This window comes from Parasteatoda tepidariorum, chromosome 7 (genome assembly GCF_982258835.1).
Source record: "Parasteatoda tepidariorum strain Cologne lab strain chromosome 7, Ptep-v5.0, whole genome shotgun sequence".
Taxonomy (NCBI): domain Eukaryota; kingdom Metazoa; phylum Arthropoda; class Arachnida; order Araneae; family Theridiidae; genus Parasteatoda; species Parasteatoda tepidariorum.
Window position 1 is genome coordinate 51,613,388 of NC_141761.1, and position 19,907 is coordinate 51,633,294.

Sequence of the window (19,907 nt, forward strand, 5' to 3'; positions counted from 1 at the left end):
GAGTGTGCTTTAATGAGTGTAACTAAAAACAAAAATAAGACAGCAGATACAGAAAAATTGGAAAATAAACATTTAATATTTGTCACAACATTTGTCAATAGGCATAAACAATATCACAAACAATGCATAAAATGCAATAAATAATTCAATAAATAAGTACATATTATAACGCCTATTTGCACAGTTCACAATATGTATAGTTTTAACACATAACTCTAAAAATATGATTAGTATAAATGTATTAAGAACAATTTACAATGGAATTTAACATTATAATGGTTTCTGAAAACTAATAAAAAACAATAAGGATAACTAAACCTGAGAATTCATAAAATGAAAAATAAAATAATAAATAAACATCAAAGGAAAAATACCAGTTTTTCCCATTTTTTTGTGGTATTTACATAGAAGCTCAAATAAATGAAATATTTATATTTTAAAGTTCTCAATTAAAACAATTCACTAAATAATATAAGTTCATTATTCGTTTACATCAGATGTAATGATTTTATTTATCCAATAAATTGGATAATCTCAGAAGCTTTAAAAATAACCACTTTACACAGCTACCAATATATTAACTGTTGGAAACAAATATAAACGAGAAGAAAATTTTAAACATAGTCACAGTTTAAGTAAATTGAAAACATTAATAAAATGCTATACTCGTAGAATAAATTCATAAATTATTCAACAAAAATAGTTCAACAAATAAGAAGTTATCAATAAAAATAGTAATCTACTCATTACAATTTTCTTAATCATAAATATGCATTGAAATAAAATTTAAATAGCAAATATTTCACTCGGATTAGATTTCATAAAAATGTAGATAGTAAAACATTGATTGTTCAATATCTAATCAATCACTAACTGTAAGAAAATAAAATAGTCAGTAGCTCTTTTTATTTCAATAGAAAATAACTGCTTTTTTTATAAACTCCATTATGCAAATACAAAAATTATTCATTATCATTATAAAAATATCAAATAGTTATAAGTTTACAAAACTTTTAACAAGATAAATAAACAACTTACGATAACACTATCAATATTTAAGTTTTTCTCATTTTAGTTACAAAGAAATATGTCCAATAAATTTAAATAATTGCAGCCTTAAATCATAGATTAAAAATGAAACGTTTACATGCATTTTAAAAAGCATGGTAAACATGCCACAGCTCTTCAAAATTGAAGAGTATAAAATAAAATACATATATTTATATTAAAAGGTAATAATTAAAAGTAATAAAAGGTGATAATTTTGTGCAAAATGACCTGGTGGAGCTGTTCTAAATTGAACAAGTAAAATTTTTAAATCAGATGATTTTAAAAATGTTAGAAAATGAAACTTTTTTTAAGAAAAAAAAGGGTAAAACTAGAAACAAATCAAAGGAATTCTGACTCAAACATTTTAAAAGTGGTTTAGAAATTTCTGAAAAGAATGTACATTCAAATTTTGCATAAACATTTGCACATTAAAATTACATTGAACGATTTACAGACAATGAAAAATATGAGCTAGTGCAAAGTAAGAAAAATTTTAAGATGTTTTAAGTGAATTTTTTAAAATTTTTAATATTGATCTAATAAGCGATCTTTCTTTGCTTGAAAGGGAGAAAAAAAGACTAATATCACAAATTAAAGAAAAGAAAATAATGCCTTCTACAAGATGAACCAAGCGTTTTTACAGTGTTTTCATAAATGTATGTTTTTAAGTGTTATGTTCTATTTTATTGTTATGTTCTATTTTATTGTTATACACCATAACAATTTTTTGGAAACTCACCAGTGCATTTTATTCTTAAGTCTATATTCAATTTTAAAACCTGGAAAAATAGTTTCCCAGAATGATGCGATTGAAACTAAAAGTTCATAAATTTTTTTTTCTGAAAAAAATTTTGTTTTTAAAAAACTAAGAAATTTTTCTATTTTTGGAAGATATATAAAATCTAGAACATTGCTGAACTAAGCATGATTAAGCACATTGATTTAAAAGGAGGCATATTATAAAAATATTTACCATATAATTATTCTGGAGGTAATTGCATGAATTTATCAAAAAGTCCTGGAACATAGACATTTGCTTTGTTTCATAAATTTAAGAGCAATATAAAAATTAGTTATTTCCAAAATTCATTATATCTGAACTTAAAAAAATTTAACTTATATGTGAAAAAATGTAAAATGTTTATTTAATAAATGCACTTCAAAATATAATTAAATATACTAACTCAATTTTGTTCAACAAATTTCAATTTTATGTTATATTTAAATTTAGCACAATAAGTAAAAAAAAACTTATAATTTATAAGATACAAAAATGATTTAAAAATTTTTTACTTCTGTCATTGCAATATAAAAGAACCATATTGAAATATACAGATAAATAAATAAAAAAAGATAAACTATTAAATAAGAAGTTTTAACCATGACTAAACTAAAAGATTCCACAGAGAAAATTATTAAATAAATTTTACTATTAAATGAATTGAAATGCATTTGTTAAAAATAACCCAAATAAGAAACATATTGAATAAGATAAAACTAGATAAAGAATTCTACCATTATATAGAAAGATTCAACTTAAAATTCTAGTAATAACAGAGCATTAAATTTTTTAATGGTAAACAAAATTTTAGATTAAGAAAAAAGAATATAATATCGATAATTATAATATCAACAATGAATATTAATAATAAATAATATTAATAATTTTAAAAAAATTCTTAATCAAAATTTATTTATTTATTATTAGCTAAGGGTAAATTATATTATATTTTTCATTCCTCCTTACATCAATAAGTTTTATACATTTATTAGTTGGATATAAGATGGAATTTATAGAACTTATCGTTAAATTAAACAGTTCTGCGCTTTGTATGATTATTACTTGCTTAAACAAAAATAAAGGATAACTATGTAATTACTGTTGACAACAAAAAAAAATATTCACATAACAATAAGTTGTGAGTTAATTAGTTATGTTGGCCTGTTTCCCAATAGATAATATTACATTTAAATATTAAAAACTTCAAGCAAAAATAAAATTAGGCATAAATTGAAAACTAAGCAGCCACAAGTAATACTGATAAATGAGAATTCTAGTAAGTGCAACAGTTTTAGAAAAAGAATTTTTAAAAGAACAAATCCAAGAGTCACATGATTTACTCTTTTCTGTATACAAGGTGGTAATACAGCATTTTGACATTGCTATAAATGATCCAGCTGCACCTTTCACACCTTAAAAAAAAATGTACAGATATATTTACAAGAACAATAAGAATAACATATTTCTACTGTTTTGAAAAATAAGTAATTAAATTTTAATAAACAAATAAAATAATTTAATACAATAATTTTATGGTGCATTGAAAAATATTAGTAAATAGCTCTATAGTTGAATAAAAATATTGATTAGAATGTCTCACTCACACAGATGCAGTGAGATACACTACATTAGTACTTCCTAGAGTACAAATCATGGCAGATAAGTGGAATAGCATTCTATATCAGATTTAATGCAGCCAGTGTGAGAAGGAAAGAGTGAGAGAAATATCAAATTTTATGTATTCAGTGTGAGAAGGTAAGAGTGAGAGAAATATTAAATTTAATGTAGTCTGTGTGAAAAGGAAAGAGTGAGAGAAATATCAAATTTAATGCAGTAAGTTTGAGAAGGAAAGAGTGAGAGAAATATCGAATATAATGCAGTCAGTGTGAGAGTAATCAAATTTCAAAAAAATCATATTTTTAAAAATTTGCTTTCTCAGAAACTTAACGAATTTGGTAAAAATTTTGCACTTTACCAAATAAAATTGCATTCTTTAAAATGATATAAAAATTTGTATACCTTACAATTCAAAATTTTTTTAACAAATAAAAAAAAAATTTAAGCGAAATCATTTGAATAGTTCCCGAGAAATTGAAAAAAGTCGGATGTTTAAACGTTAGGAATGCTTATTCAGACAGTGTTTTCACTACAAAGCGAGAATCTCGCATATTTTTTTCTTTTCTCGCATTAAAAAATGATTAACGCGAGAAGTTCTCGCACTCTATTAATGAATTTCAAAATGAGCGAATCTCGCGAATTTTGGAAAAAATTTCGTCTTCCACTATTTTAAATGAAATACGTTTCTCAATCCTTAATCCCTTGATCTTTCCTTATTTTCAACATCGGTCATTGTTATCAAGCTTTCCTATTTACCAGTATTGTTCAGAACCAGTGCGAACAGCAGAACACAATGCCCCCCACCTCCGAAACCCTTTCAGAACACATTTCTCTTCAACCACGTGTTAACCGTAGGTAAGGTTTGTTCATGTAAGACGTTTAAATTTTTTGAGCTTGAATGTAAGATGGACAAATACCTTGTTAAGGCAACATTTTCTAGTCCATAACGCACAAATGAAAAGGAAACAAATGTCGGTAGGAACGGTCAAAACAAAACAAGTACGGATATTCAATGGATACGAATCAAATACTAGCATGAAGTAAGAACATGAAAATAACTTCGCTATTCTATAGCAGAAATAATTGAAAAGCCTATGCTGGCAGGTGAAGAGGATAGGAAAGTGTGTGCACAATGCTACAAATTTGCTTAGTGGTTCCGAATAGTTCAGCATCTGTTGCATCCAAAACCGAATTAAGACAAAATATACTAACAGATTGACTGATAAGCATTTGAGCAACCTAATGAGAATAGCTGATGAAAAAGTAGATATAGAAAATTTTCCATGTGATAATGCAGCAAAAATATTCAATGCTTTAAAAATTAGAAGATGTTAGAAATGAAATATTTCTTTTCCAAGTCTATTCGTGTTTTTTTCATTTTTAGAAATCTCACCTAACTTTTTGAAATCTCACCCAGTTTTTGAGAAAGGGTGAGAAATTCTCACCCACTTTTTTTCTGTAATGAAAACACTGATTCAGAGAAAATATATTTTTTTGTCTGATTATGTGACTTAAGATATTGTCTGCACAAATTAATTAGCATATCTGAGGTCTCCCCCATGAACCATTAAGTTTGAGTCTTAGTGTTTGAAACTCCAATCATTAGATCAGAAGTAATTCAGGGTTATTCTTTTCTTGTACAGAGTAGAATGTTAAATAAATTTGCATGCCTAACAATTCAAAATTTGTTCAATAATAATATAATTCAAAATACTAACTTTGAACAAATAACTTCCCCAATATAGCTAATTCTGAAAAAATTCGACAAAAATTAAATTTTAAAAGCCATATTTGATTTTAAAAAAAAATTTTAAAAATTTGAAATATCCTTAAAATTTGAGATTTGGTAAGCTACGCAAAAAAGTGAAATTAACAATAAGGGGTTCAAACTTTAAACCGCTTTTCAGAATAAACTATTAGAACCATATTTCCCCAGATAGCAACTACCATCATAACTTGAGGGTCTGGAATAAAATCCTGTAAAATATAGTTTACACTAATTAATTAGCATATTTGAACCCTTCAAACCATTAACATTGAGTCCCAGTAAGTCAGGATTCAATCACTAGATCAAATTCTTTTTTCTTGCACACTGTACTTCATTGTAAAATGGAGCAATGTGTGAACATTATGTTTTGCTTCAAAATCTGCAAAATGGCAAGCAAAGATAAACAAAATGTTAGAGAAAGTATACAGCGCGAAAAAAGTGAGTGAAAAGCATGTTTTGGAATGGGTAAAAAACTTTAGAGATGAAAAAAATTCAGCTGGATCCAGCATTTGTGCTTAAAATAATGATAAAAGAAGCTTTTTATGATTGCTTCCAGCAACAGTATAAATGTACAGTGCACAAAAAAGAAACAAAACTGCACTTTCTCTGAATATGCATACCTTTTTTCGACAAATTCGGGTTTCTGACCCTCAAATTATAGGAGGTAGCCACAATATGGGAAATATGGTCCCCATAGTTTGGTCAGGAGAGCGGTCCAAAGTTTTGATCTCTTCGTGTTAATTTTACCTTTTACGTATTTAACTAAATTTCAAAAACTTTTTAAGTGAATTAAAAAAAAATTGCGAACTATTATGAAATTTTTTTGTCCAAAGATAATTCCATGCAAAAAATAACCTTTATTAATAACTTATTACTTTATTTAATAAAGGTAAAAAAAAAACTTCAAATTGAAAGGCATAAAATTTTTTGCATCATTTTAAAGAATGTAATTTTACAAGGCAAAATACAAAATCTGAGAAAAATTAGTTGAATAGCTCCTGAGAAATTGAACTTCAAAAAAGTCATATATTTGAAATTCAATTTCTCAAGAGCATTTCTACCGATTTTGCTCACATTTTGAATTTTGCCATGTAAAATTACTTTCTTTAAAATGATGTAAAAAATAATATTTAATAAAGGTTATTCTTTACATAGAATAATCTTCAGACAAATGAATCTTATAATCATGAGCAAAAGTTTTTCAATTTGCTTAAAAAGTTTTCAACATATAGCGAAATATGCAAAAAGTAAAATTAAGGGGTCAAAACTTTGGACTGCTCTCCTGACCAAACTATTAGGAAGTGGAGAACTGATCATTAGTTCAAAAGTTATTCAGGTTCTTTTTTTTTGGCACACTGTACAACAGATGTCAAAAAGAACTATATCTAGTGGTGGTTACTATTTGTAACTCTTGTTTCCTTGAAATTTTTGAGACCATCCACTTAATTCCTTAAATGTATCATGTGGTTCGGTTAACAATTTTATAAATAATCAAATAAAAAACTGTTGATTTACCTAGAGAACCTTCAATTCCTCTCAGAAGATCATTAGTTTTTAAAACCAGCAACATTTCTCTTGGAACTCTGCTAAGAACAGTTGTTATTTCAGGTAAGTAATTAGCTGCATTGTTTCGTATTTCTTGCTTCTAAAAGAAGACATTATTGCTAATATAATGATTATTTCAAAACTACATTAAATTACAATATTAATAAATTCAATTTATAACTTATTTATTTGAGTCAAAATTTTTTTTTACAAAGTACTAGAGTGCTTAATGTTACTTAAAACCACAAATCATAGTCAGAAATTTTGTTTCTTAGAAAGACTACAAACTCAAAACTTGAATATTTGGAAACTAATACAATAATTTTATTTATTTAATAACATTATTTTAAAAATATTAATGTTTAAAAATAAATAAATAATAAAAATTGCATATGAAGAATAATAAATGTTTAAAGAGCAAAACTCTTGGAGAAAATATACATTATACAAACATGATATGGAACACAAATATTTGTTACAGACACCATTTATAGAAAAATAAAACTGTATTTTTAAAAGAAAAAGTTTTATTTCATCAGGTAGTAAATAAAGATTAGAAAAAATAAATAATAAGAAAATAAACCAATAATGATAGGGAAGAGAAAATTTTATACTAGTTTACCTAAGAAAGACAATACCAATTAACTGTTTAATATTCACATTAGTATATGCTTTAAAATAAACAAAAGCTTAAAAAATATTTATTTAATTTTAGAACGCTTTGAAATTTTTATTCTAAGCAATAAGAACAGAAAAGAAATTTATAGGTGAAAAACAAGAAATAAACTTAAAGTATATCAAAATAGTCTGGAATTTCAACGATAATTGGCCATACATCCTGAGTTAGTGAAAGTAGTGATACTCATAACAGTTAAAATATCTTTATTTTCCTTTATAAAAAATAAACTGAACTTACCAAGTAAAAGAATGTAATTCTATTTTTTGCTTAAAAAAAAGGAGTTTAAATCAAAAAAGCTTATCTCAATCATAAATGCTAATATTTGCCACTTACAATTGCTGCATGGTATATATACAAGAATTTAAAATTTAGGACAATATATAAACAAAGTCCTTTATGATTATCAATTTAATAAATAAAAACTAACAATGTGATACTGAAGATTAGTATATGTTTGACTTTGTAAATGTTGCTTGTTGAATTTGCAGATAATTTCATATTTTGAATTGGTAAGACCAAAAATTTTCACTCATATTTCTGAGTTCAAAGAAAAAACTAAGTATTATGTTCATTTATACTTATCTTATTTTTTGAACTAAAATATCAGAAATATAAGTTTCAAAATGAATTTTAGAAATAATAAGCAATGTGTCACAGTTAATTTTTTCCTGAATAGTTTCCCATTCAAACATTTGTATTTTGATTTGCTATTACCTAGTTTGCATGAGAAGAAAGAATTACATAAGTTTGAAAAATTTATCTAAATAGTGGTACTTCTATCTGTTGCCAGAAGAGAAAATATGTGACAAAAACTTGATTATATCATCACCTCATGACCTGATTTTCGAACTTAATTCTTTACACCACAAGGAAGGGGGTGTAGTATAGTACAGTATAACGAGTCCAAATTATTTGAGTTTCTGCTTTAACCGAGCTATAAAATATTCCAAGGATTTTTTTGTTCCAGTTTATTTTTAAAACGATGAAATGATCGTTAATATCGTCAATATTGATAATGAATCTAGCTAAGATGATGAAGACAGTGACAATGAAAATCAATATATAAAAATATCTCAACATAAAAAAATCATTAGAAAAGCTATCAAAAATGCTGTTGAATATATAGAACAACAAGAAGTGGAGACACCAGTCTTCCTGTTCATCCCTAAAAAAATGGCAAATGCTGCAGAAAAGCACCTAAGTAATGTAAAACAAAAAACAATTAAGAACTCTTTTAAGTAAAAATTCTTTAATTCTCATAAAGTATGCTCTTTAAGGGTATTTAACTATAATATGAATTGTATGTGGTGGACTCGTATTAATTTTGTACCTGTTAAACTTATACATATTCTTTTTCTTTCCACTTTTGTACTTTTCGCTTTAACCGAAGTTTTCTGGTTATCCTAGTTAGTCATGGTCCACATTAACTCGGATAATTGCGACACTTCTGCACATTTCTTTTATTTGTTATAAGGTGGAATAAAGACCTTACCATTGCCAATTGAAAGAAATAAAAATTATTTCAGGCTTTCTTCTAGAGCTATGTTAGACAATTGCATACAGAGATAAAGGAGATGTAACACTATATTTAAATATCTAATTTTAACTGCATAAATTCCTATTCAAGATATATTTAATTCATAACTCCTTTACCTTTCTACATTTTAAATTATTTTATGTAAAAAAATTTGGGAAATAAAAAAAGTAGTAATTATATATTTTGTTAAAGAGTTCAGAAATAAGTAAATTTGACTTATGGATGCTTATTAATGTTCCCTTACAGCAGTAAACAGCGATTATAAAATAAGTATTTATCCAAAAATATTTTTAATGCAACAAATATACTATTAGTATATCGAAACATGGTTACAAAAATTCAATGAATAATAACTATAATGCTATGCAGATAATTTAACAGACACATTATAAAAATAAATATATATTGATGATGAATATTTTAGCAAAAAATGTCATTAAATAAAAACACAGAAAGAAATTAAACACGCTAATTAATTTATGAAAACAAAATTCAAAGTACTAACCTCCTCTGAAGTTTTTTCAGTTTTCTCAATTCCTTTAGTCACAGCTGTCCAAGATCGAGCTGTAAGCATGCAAGCAAATAAACCATATAAATCCCCTACTCCCAATTTTTTGCCCCAATACTCAACTCCTTTTACATCAGCATTCATTAAGGCTAACCACATATTGCTGTACTGAAATCTAAATTGATCTGTAAGATCCTAAAATTGAAAAGAAACAAAACATTAATTGCACATAATACAAAGCAGTTAGTACTTTCTTCTATTCTAATAAATTCTAATAAATCCTGTTGAAAAATTCACACACACATAACATATATATATATATATATATATATATATATATATATATATATATAAATGATAATTTAAATTAATTGACAATGGGTAAGTTCATTATCCTTTTTCCCAAAACTAAGACAGCTTTATAAACTTTTTAAAATAAATAAAACTTAAAAACACACAAAGTTAAGAATAATTTAAACACCAAACATGAGTAAAAAAGCAATTCAGGCTATGTTAACTATGTGCAAATGTGTAAACTATAATTTTAAGACATTTTTTTAAAATCTAAACACTAATTAAAAACACTCTAACTTTTACACAAGGAATAAAAATAGAATATTAGGCTCAACATTACCACATAAAGACCATGATCTAAGAGCACAATTTTCATATCCTTTGAGTCTTTATCTTTTTGAACCAAAATATTCCCAGGATGAGGATCACAATGAACATATCCTTGAACAAAAATCATTTGACTGTAGAGTTCTCCAAGCCTTTTGGATACTTCAGAAGGGGATATTTTATGTTTTTTTATGTACTTTTCATCATCAACTTGACCACCTTCACAATACTCCATTGTTAGTACTCGTTTGGTTGATAAATTCCAATATATTTTAGGTACCTAAAGATGAGCAGTCATATAATAAACATTAAAAACAATTGTACATAACTCACAGTTTTTTTTTCTTCCATTAAAACTACAGTTAATTTTATATAAAAAATATTAATGCACAAATTAATTTTTCCTATAGTACAACCAATCGATAGATAGCAAAATTTTATGATAAAAGTAATTGACTTGTATTTGTTTGTGACAAGGAATAGAGATTACATAGCTTTTAAATTCTGATTTTTAATATTTTTTCATTTATTACATTATTAGTGATTATCAATAAAAGCAATATTAATTTAAACAAGTTCATTTAATATAAATTTATTAAAATAATTCTATTAATATTATAACCTATAGTCAACATGTGTAATCAACAGGACAATCAACAAAGTATAAGAATTAAAACCAACAGTTTAAACTATTTTATACCAATCATTAGTTGAAAACTTCAAACTGTTTAATAAATAAAGTTCCCAGAATTTAAAAAAAAAAAAAGCTCATTTACTGCACAACGAAAAGTTGATTTTGTAAAGATCTGTACCAAAGTTTGCCATCTCAAAACACAATCTATCAACTAAAATTATAAAAAAAGGGTTTTAAACAATTTACATACTTTTTTAAAGATTTTTTTTTACTAAATGTGTACTTGACAGTCTAACAAACTGATAGGTGCTACATATAAATCATGATTAAAAAGAATAAAATATTAATCAAGCAAAACAGAAAAGTAACGTAGAAATATTTATCCTTTATCCTATCTCACCTTTTATTTACTTATAAATCTTTCGACTCCTTTACTGACAAAACAATTTAGACTATATTTTCCAAATTGTGGCAAACCATTTCTAATTTGAGGGTCACAAATTAAAATACATTGAGAAAAAGGTATATTTATTCAGACAATTTTTTTGACTGATTTCATATTTTAGAATACTGCATGCACAAATTATTAGTGCATTCAAAGCTAACCCCTAGAAACAGATTAGAAAAGTGAAGAGAAAGAAGAGACCAAGAAACAGATGATTGATTATCAGTATTTGAATTTACAATCATCAGATTAAAAGTTATTGAGAACTTGTGTTTATTATTTTGCACATGTGTAGTAGCATTGTAAAAAAAAAAAAAAAAACTTCCATAAAATATTTCGTGCAATTGTTTTGCTAACAATTTTAAACTCTTCTTGAGACAAAATTTTAAAATAATTAAAAATTATAAGATCAAAAAGATATAAGAGTCTGACAAAGGAACAGAGATGATATCAGAAAGGTGGGAGGAGGAAAACAATTTTTTTAATTCGGTTCCCATCTTATTAAGATTAAAAGTAAATATTTACCTTTAACCACGAAAAAGAAGCGAACATTTTTCCTACTCTTTCTGCATTCTGCCCTTCATGTATAAAGTCTAGTTCAAGGGGCAAATTTCTTTTTGTTTCTTCAGCAAGCCACATAAATGTAAATTCAGGAAAGATCATGTCGACAATGTTTACCAGCAGCTAATAAATCAATAAATAAAATTTGAAATACTTTACTAAGGTATTTACATACAATTTAAATAACTAAAAGTAATTTTATAGATTTTAATTGAATAAAAAAACACAATGTCATAAGTAGTTATTTTGATGTATTCATGCTTAAAATGCATTATTTAAGACACCGTTTTACAACACTATAAAATTTTATGAAACAAATTATAATACAAAAAAAAATCCCAAACATAAAAATTCTAGACAAAAGCAACATATGTACTCAACATATGTACATATATATCTAACATATTTGTTCATTTACCCTCTCATAAGAAGAGTTGAGTCTATAATTCTTTTTATGGGAAATGTATTTCTTTCACTGAGATCCTTACTTTAACAGGGGTCTGTCCAGACATTTTGTGAAAGGTCCTGTTTTTGTAAAATTGTGAAAAAACTATTCATAATTTGTGAATATAAAATAAATGTTAAGTCACATTCTTTCAACCAGGGTCCTGCTTTTGTGAATTTGTGAAAATAGGGTCCTGTTATTGCAAAAATTGCTAAAAACCTTTTCAAGAAGTTTTTAAATTGTAAATAGATACAAGATTCTGCTCAACAATTGCTGCTTCTAAATTAGAGATGCAACATACAAATATTTGGTATTTAGCTTATTCTGCTCAACAAAGAACATTAATTTCGGGCGAATAATGGAAACAAAATCACTCACACTTTTAATAATTTCAATTGACATATTTTAAATAACACAACTTAGTAATGTATCAGTTTTAATGTGTTACGCATTAAGTAAACTTAAACAATTGTTACATTTATAACATTTTATTTAAAAAATTGCCAGAAATTAATTTTTATTTACCTAATATTCTAGTAATTAAATTTATGAATAAATAAAAATTGATCAATTATTTATTTACAAAAAAAAAATATTATGATTTAATATTAATAAGAATGCGGACATGATGTTTGTAAAAGTAGAAATATTTTCTCAGAATACTACATTTGGAATTCAAACTTGGGGAAAGTTAGTTTGTCTCAAACCATCTTTCTTCCCCCCCCCCCCCCCGGAAAGGGTTTCTTCGATTAACAAAACAATAATGAAGATAAAAAAAATTTGTGAAGGGTCCGATTAAAAGATAAATTATTTTGCGAAGGATCCGTTTTTATGAAAAGATATTTTGAGAAGGGTTCGTTAACGGACCCAAATTTCTTTTAAACAGACCCCCGTTTAAGAATATAGCAAAACAGGAAGGATGTTGACAATTAATGAAAAAGTATTGTCTTTAACTATCTACTGTAACATATGAAAGGCCATAATAGTATAGGATATAAATCTTAATCTGCTATTTGATATACATACATAGTTATATTTTGATATTCTATTTCTTTCTTTTATATAGATACAATAAGCTTTTAAATATTTTAAACCAACATAATATAATTAATAAATCATATTAATTCTTAGAATTAACTTTAATTGGGAATTTTTTTAATGTATATAAAATTGGTCAGGTGTTTCAGTAATACAATGAACTGTAGAATTTTTAATTTTTATCACCTTAGAGTATCAAGTAATTCAAAGGGGAAAAAATTAAGATTTATGTGAAACAGTTTTGATTATTGAGTTACATCCCCATTATCAATTATAATAACAAAACCACTATATAACTTTATTTAAATAACTCTTTAAAATAAAATAACAAATATAGTTGACAAAATGAATTAAGCAACTAATTATTCTTCTAATGAAGAAATGAAAGCATAATAAATTTTTTTATAAACACTTAAATGCTAAAAATAAAAAGTAAAGTAACATCTTATGTCTGACTAACATACCAGAGGTACGATAAACATCAATAATTTAAACTAAGGCTTATTAATTACAGTGGTTTACAAAGCACAACTTATAAATAAAAATCCTACTTCCATAGTGGCCATGTCAACTCTTGCATGAGAATGAACATTTCGATGCTGAACTTTTACAGCTACTTTTGTGTCATCTTGTAATGTTGCTAAATGAACTTGCGCAAGTGATGCAGCCCCCAAAGGTTCAGGTTCAAAGGATTTAAAGATTTTATCAGCCTAATAAAAGCAAAATTTTAAAATCTATGTTTTGTAATATAAAGTAAAATAATTAAAACAATCTTAAATATAATTATATCAATGTATGATTCTGACAAAGGAAGATAAGTACATAATAAGTAAAGTAATGCTTTCATTATATCTAATTTGAAAATGATTGAAGACAGAAACAAAAACTTTGGAGAAAATTTTCCCTGGAGATATTTCATTAAATGGGTGATTTACTTTGAAAAATAAAAAATAGGAAAAAAAAGTTCATCTTCTGATTTAAAAAAAAGAAAGGAGAACCAAATGGTGAGAAAGAAAAACAGGCATGGAGTACATTTGTTAAAGCACACACCACCCAATCATGACCAAGCACTTAGTCCCAATTTTCAGGGCTCTCTCTCTAGACAGCTATGGTAGTAATGCCGCGTAATTCTAACCCTGGTCAGATACCATGGGCAGCACCTGAGCAACACTATAACCAATGACATGACTTTCAGCCACAACAGATTTAACCTGAACCTAGCTGCTAATACCTATTGGTTGCTTAGTCAGCTGCCAAGATTGAACTCAGGACTACCACTTCTTTACCAGTGGTATGAGCCCATGCCGAAATAAAATGCACCACTGGAGCAAATTGCTAAGACACATGTAACCACTGAAGAAGAGGACGCCCACTAGAGAATTGTCTGCCATGGTAACCCCAACATTCTCTTTTGGATTCAGGTTCAGACACTGGTTGGTCAATCCACGAGTCCAAATCTGGTCATCCTAATATTCCAGAAAATTCAAATGAAATCAAAACCAATTGAATCCTTAAAAATGCAAACACAGGGATCAAATAACATAGGTCTATACTAAGACTACGGTACCTTTTTCAAAAACAATAAAGGTCAAACAGCCATCCAAGGTGACACCTTGCCTGATCATCAAACTTTTGCTGCCATGATGGCTGATATTCTTGAACATTGAAAGACAGGTAACAAGTCCATGCTTGGCCTATAATTTTTATTATTACATGCTATCTTTTATTAAAAGCTTTTTTAGTGATTCAGTCAATTTCCTTTCGATGGACAATAGTGTGCAGTCAAAAACACTATTCATGTCAAGCATTTTATGAAATGTGAAAATATTTACATCAAAAATTGTCAAGTTTTCTGACCTAAATTTGATAGAGAAAACTTAGGACTACTCTTTGAGACTTTTTGCAAGGTCATAGCACAAGCTGGGACAAATATAACTCAGTATCTGGGCTTCCCTTCTTATTTCAGGGTTGAGCACTTTATTTAGCAGTCACGCCACCAATGTAATGTAGTTAGGAGAAAAACTCTAAAACTCAATTTCATAACATTTACAATTTTTCACATAAAGTTTTTATCAGTTCTTTTTATTTTATTTATTTTTTTAAAACTTTTCTGTAAATTGTGCTTTTTTGTAGTACATCATTTTTAGGCTTGTATTTATGTAAATTTTTTTGCCACATTCAAAAAATAGCATCTTAATGTACACTTCTTTCAATTTTCACATTTCTATGTTCATTTATTTTTAAATTAGATACAGAAAACTGGTTCAACTTTAACATTTGAAGAAAAATGCGTGTGAAAAAATTTAAAAACGCTAAAATACTAGAAGAATTACTTTGACCATAAAAAATTTATATTAATATAATTATTTTAAATAAGAGAAAGCAAACTAGAGACTACGAGCCTTTTAAATACTTTTTTTTAACTAACAAAATAAACATCATATTTTTTTGAAACATAAGAAATGGGAACAGAAATGGGTATAAAATGAAGGCAAATTTCTTATATTTAAGAATTCACATTTTATAATTATTTCTCATTTACTCCATCAAAATTTAACAAATTTCATAATAAATTTGTTTAATTACGTGTTGTGCAAATCTTATACATATAATTTTATATTAAGTCAATTTAATAAAAAAAAAATTAACAATTGAAATAATACATAATTTAAACTTATGTTCTTCTTCAGAATTCAAACCAAAAAGAGCAAACTTGTATTTATATTTTTGTCACATTTCATCAAAATCTAATCAGATTATTATTAATAATATCAGATTACTATTAATATTGAATTAGAATTATATTTCATCAGATTAGAATCAATAGTAAATGATTAATATTTTCAGAAATATCAATTATTCACAACTAATGACCAAAAAAAAAAATTATTTACCTTTTTCATTATCTATATGGAATTTAAGTAGAAGAGGTTTCAGGTGTTTTGTTTCAATGTCAATAACACAGAAATCTATTAATGCCCAATTCCTATGTACCATAACATATAAGTCATATAGTAAAATAACTAAATCAGAAATATAAAGAATTTCGTAATCATGTTTGCATTCTAAGAACCATGCTTGTAAACATCAATTTTCAGGAATTATATTTTAAAAGCATGATGAGGAGAAATTCAATAACTTACATCTTCTTGTAAATCTTCTTTTAAAACAAAAAAGACATCCTCTAAAGCTGCTTTGGGAGCCTTGTTATGTAAAACCTTTAATGTTGATACATACTCATGCGGTAACAAATAATTTAAAGCACCTATATGTTGTCCAACTTTGATGAAGGCACCCCCATTCTTACAACATAAATCAAGCAATTGTTTGGCTGATCTATAGTGAACCTGCAAAACCAAAATAGAATATAGTAAGAAATAACTAAAAATTTGCAGGCAGTTTTTTAGGGCCCTATAATATTCAAATGTTTTTAGCAAAAAAATTATTACTATGATGAACTTGAGCTATCCACAAATTGGTTTTAAAGTGTGCAAAATTCTCACATTTTGAAAAAATATTGTAATGTAAATATATATTAAAGTTATGGAGATTTTTAAAACTATGTCATAAACGGTTTTAATAACGGTTTTAGTAATTGCAAATCTGGCGAAACAAAAACTTATTATTTAAATGTCGATTTTAAATTTGTTGGTAGTAATTATATTGTATTTAAAACATAGATTATTATAAAAAACAATGTGGAAATGGCCAGTAAAAAGATAACTTTGACAACTGTCAAAAAAACAATTGGAAAATGATGTAAATGATGAAAAGACAGCATGGCTCGTGAAAAAGTTATTACTCAAATTTGAAATTTGCGTTTCATAATAACATTTATTAATACCATTGTTATTTGTAAAGATGAAACAGTCAGAAAACAACATAAATGAGCAACAAAATAGTTGTGAACCAAAAGTAGATTACTCAAATTCGAAATTTAAACATTGCAATAAGTTATAAAACATAGAAATTAAAAATACTATGTAGAAACAGCCAAAAAAAGTGATAATTAACTATCGAAAAACAAGGTGAATTCACTATGAAATTGAGAGTAAAAAAAGAGTGCTCAAACTCGAGAGCTGTAAAACAAAAATTAACAGAAATAACTACTGAAATGGGTGGACCAACGATGGAATATAGTCAAGAATCAATTGCTTCAAAAAGTGATTACTTAAATTTTTAATTTGGTTGCTTCAATAACATCTTATTAATAATACTGGAGTTTAAAAAACTATGAGGATATGGGTGAAAAAATGATAAATAACTGCTGATAAAACAATTGGGTGGATTTATGTTGGAATTGAAGTGTATATAGCATTTCAAGAATTGATAACTTTAATTTGAACTTTGAGTGCTGTATTAAAAATGTCAGAATTTGAAAAATCATGTGGAAAGAGTCGAAAATGGACCATAGGAGGTTACCAGCAATTTTTTCAACTGTGTTTTTTTCTAGCATATGATTATTTTATTAGAAATTTTCTACTTGCTAGTCAAGAAAACTGTGCCCTGGTGGAAGCTTATACTCAAATAAATTCTAATCGAATGAAAATTGTTGACAATAAATTAAAATATTTAAGAAATAAAATTGATTTAAATGTTTCACTGGGCAAAGACATACTGCTTTTCAGAAGCTTAGCAACTTATTCTAGTTAATAGTAACTAGTAAGGGTAAAAATTAAAAGAAAGAAAGAATTGATCCTAGGATCAATGCTAAAAGATATTACTAGTTCATATCAATTTTCACAAATCCATGTATGTTTTGTTTCGATTAATATTTTGTTTAAAAAAAGCTAATAAAATAAGTTTAAATGAAAAATTACAATGCAAAGAATGCTTATGCACACAATTATGATAAACTATGCTATTTTGTAACAGAAACTCAGACCAAAACCCAAAAGTGTAAAACAAAAAACCAAAACAGTATACCACCTCTTTACACCAATTGCTGGTCTGAGAAGCCACAGATTATTATTTCATGGTGGTCTGAGTAAAAGTTTAGTGCTCCCAGGTGAATAGACCAGCAATAATTTTGAGCTATATCTTAGAACATTTTATACAAATAATATTATTAGTATCATAATGGCATTATATCTAATAATGATTTTATGTCAAATACCAAAAGTAATATTACTTCAGACTTTAACAGTTGATATTCTTCACTTGACACATCTAACCCTTTTAGAGATATTTTATAATCTACTGCTATTTTTCCAACCTGAAATAATATTATTATACTAAAACTAATGAATACAAATAGCTAGAAATTTAAAAAATCAGCATAATATTATATATAGTACCGTTACAGCCGCACGACCAAAACGGATAAATCCTAATGTTGAAAGTTCCCATCTATTTTTGTGTAATGCTGCAACTGTGAAACCAGCAACTCCAAGACCAAAACCCCACCTCAAAGCTTTGCGAAGTGACATCAAAAGTATTCAAAGAACTGTACAAATGAATATAAAAAACAAAACAAAGTATCATAACATAAATTTTATAAGAAAGGAAAAACATAGATAAGTTAAAATTCTATCACTTTTTCTAATTGCTTTACAATCCATATGTTGAAATAAAAAACTAAGATAAAGAAAAATATGATAATTCCAATTTTGTCAGTTGGTGCATAAAACAGGAATTTTAATTTATATGAACACTCAAACTTTGTATCATTAATCCACATGTGATAAAATCAAATAACATCGCAAGCCATATGTTACAACATAATGAGTTAATTTATTTAAAAATTTATAGCTATAATTAATGTTTCTTTTTACTCTAATAGTTAGAGTTTATCATACCAATAGGAAAATTTGATGAATATTTTTATGTCATGGAATAAAATATGTTAGATGCTAATTTCTATGAAAACTTAATCTATTACATTATAAAGTGCAAGAGGTAAAAATTTTTTTATAACTTTTATACTAAGTTAAGAATTAATCAATTACAACAATTAGATAAATCGAGGGTTATTTAAGAAAAGAAAATACACTGTAATGTTTCTAAACGCTTAATGAACATGGTAATCCATATGTTAACACATAATATAGTATTTTAGTTAAAATTTATTATCATAGTTTCTGTTTTAGAATTACAATACGAATTCAATCAATTTTTCTAGCAGTATAAGTTAAAGGATTATGCTGCTAATATACATCTGACACGTATGTTACGCAACAATTTAAATAAATAATATTTCCTTCCCCATTTCTTCAATGAAAAAGTGTACTTTAATTTGGGTATAAGAACTAAAAATACTTTTCCACGTCATAAAACGGAAAGTTCACTTTAACATCAATAATCAGTGCTTAAGAGGGAAACAGTAAAAGGAAACCGATACAGATCACTTAATAATAAATTTGTAAAATAACAGCAAATTAAAAAAAATCAAAAAAGCAATAAACATCGATAAAATTACTGTGAAATTGCAATACATTTAAGGCCTTATAATCCTCTTAAATAATAATTTTAAATTTATACCTGGAGTACTGCCTGGGGCTAATCAAAGAACTCGGCAAAAAATAAGCAATTTTTACTGTTCTTGTTTTGATGCCAGATTTCAAATGTCATAAGTCTAATATGCAAAACGTTTTAAACTGTCTCTTTTTGCTCAGCTTAACCATAAATTAAAATAAAACCCAACTTTAAAAATTGGTTGGGTCTTTTTAGGAGTGTGCT

General features: G+C 26.4%; 1 protein-coding gene across 2 annotated transcripts; it reads right to left on the minus strand.

Moving 5' to 3' along the window:
- Nucleotides 1-47: 47 nt before the first annotated feature.
- Adck1 (aarF domain containing kinase 1) lies at nucleotides 48-19,804 on the minus strand. Of its 2 annotated transcripts, none has more exons than XM_087167836.1 (10): nucleotides 19,710-19,804; nucleotides 18,527-18,675; nucleotides 18,361-18,444; nucleotides 16,373-16,576; nucleotides 13,781-13,939; nucleotides 11,711-11,869; nucleotides 10,120-10,386; nucleotides 9,483-9,680; nucleotides 6,732-6,861; nucleotides 48-3,243 (listed from the first exon to the last, which is right to left on the minus strand). In XM_087167836.1, exons 2-10 carry the CDS (start codon nucleotides 18,656-18,658, stop codon nucleotides 3,035-3,037), a joined length of 1,542 nt encoding a protein of 513 aa, XP_087023962.1. In that variant the 5' UTR covers nucleotides 18,659-18,675; nucleotides 19,710-19,804; the 3' UTR covers nucleotides 48-3,034. The 2 variants fall into 2 exon arrangements, with proteins under 2 accessions (XP_087023962.1, XP_087023961.1); XM_087167835.1 differs by having other exon boundaries at nucleotides 18,346-18,444.
- Between the last annotated feature and the right edge of the window lie 103 nt (nucleotides 19,805-19,907).

Bases quoted from the DNA above. Each gene is read 5' to 3' on its own strand.
- Adck1 (XM_087167835.1), bottom strand. From the start codon at position 18,658: ATGTCACTTCGCAAAGCTTTGAGGTGGGGTTTTGGTCTTGGAGTTGCT. The intron at 18,445-18,526 runs GTACTATATATA...ATATTATTTCAG, and splicing joins TTGGTCGTGCGGCTGTAACG to GTTGGAAAAATAGCAGTAGA. The intron at 3,244-6,731 runs GTAAATCAACAG...TTTTTTTTTAAG, and splicing joins AGGAATTGAAGGTTCTCTAG to GTGTGAAAGGTGCAGCTGGA.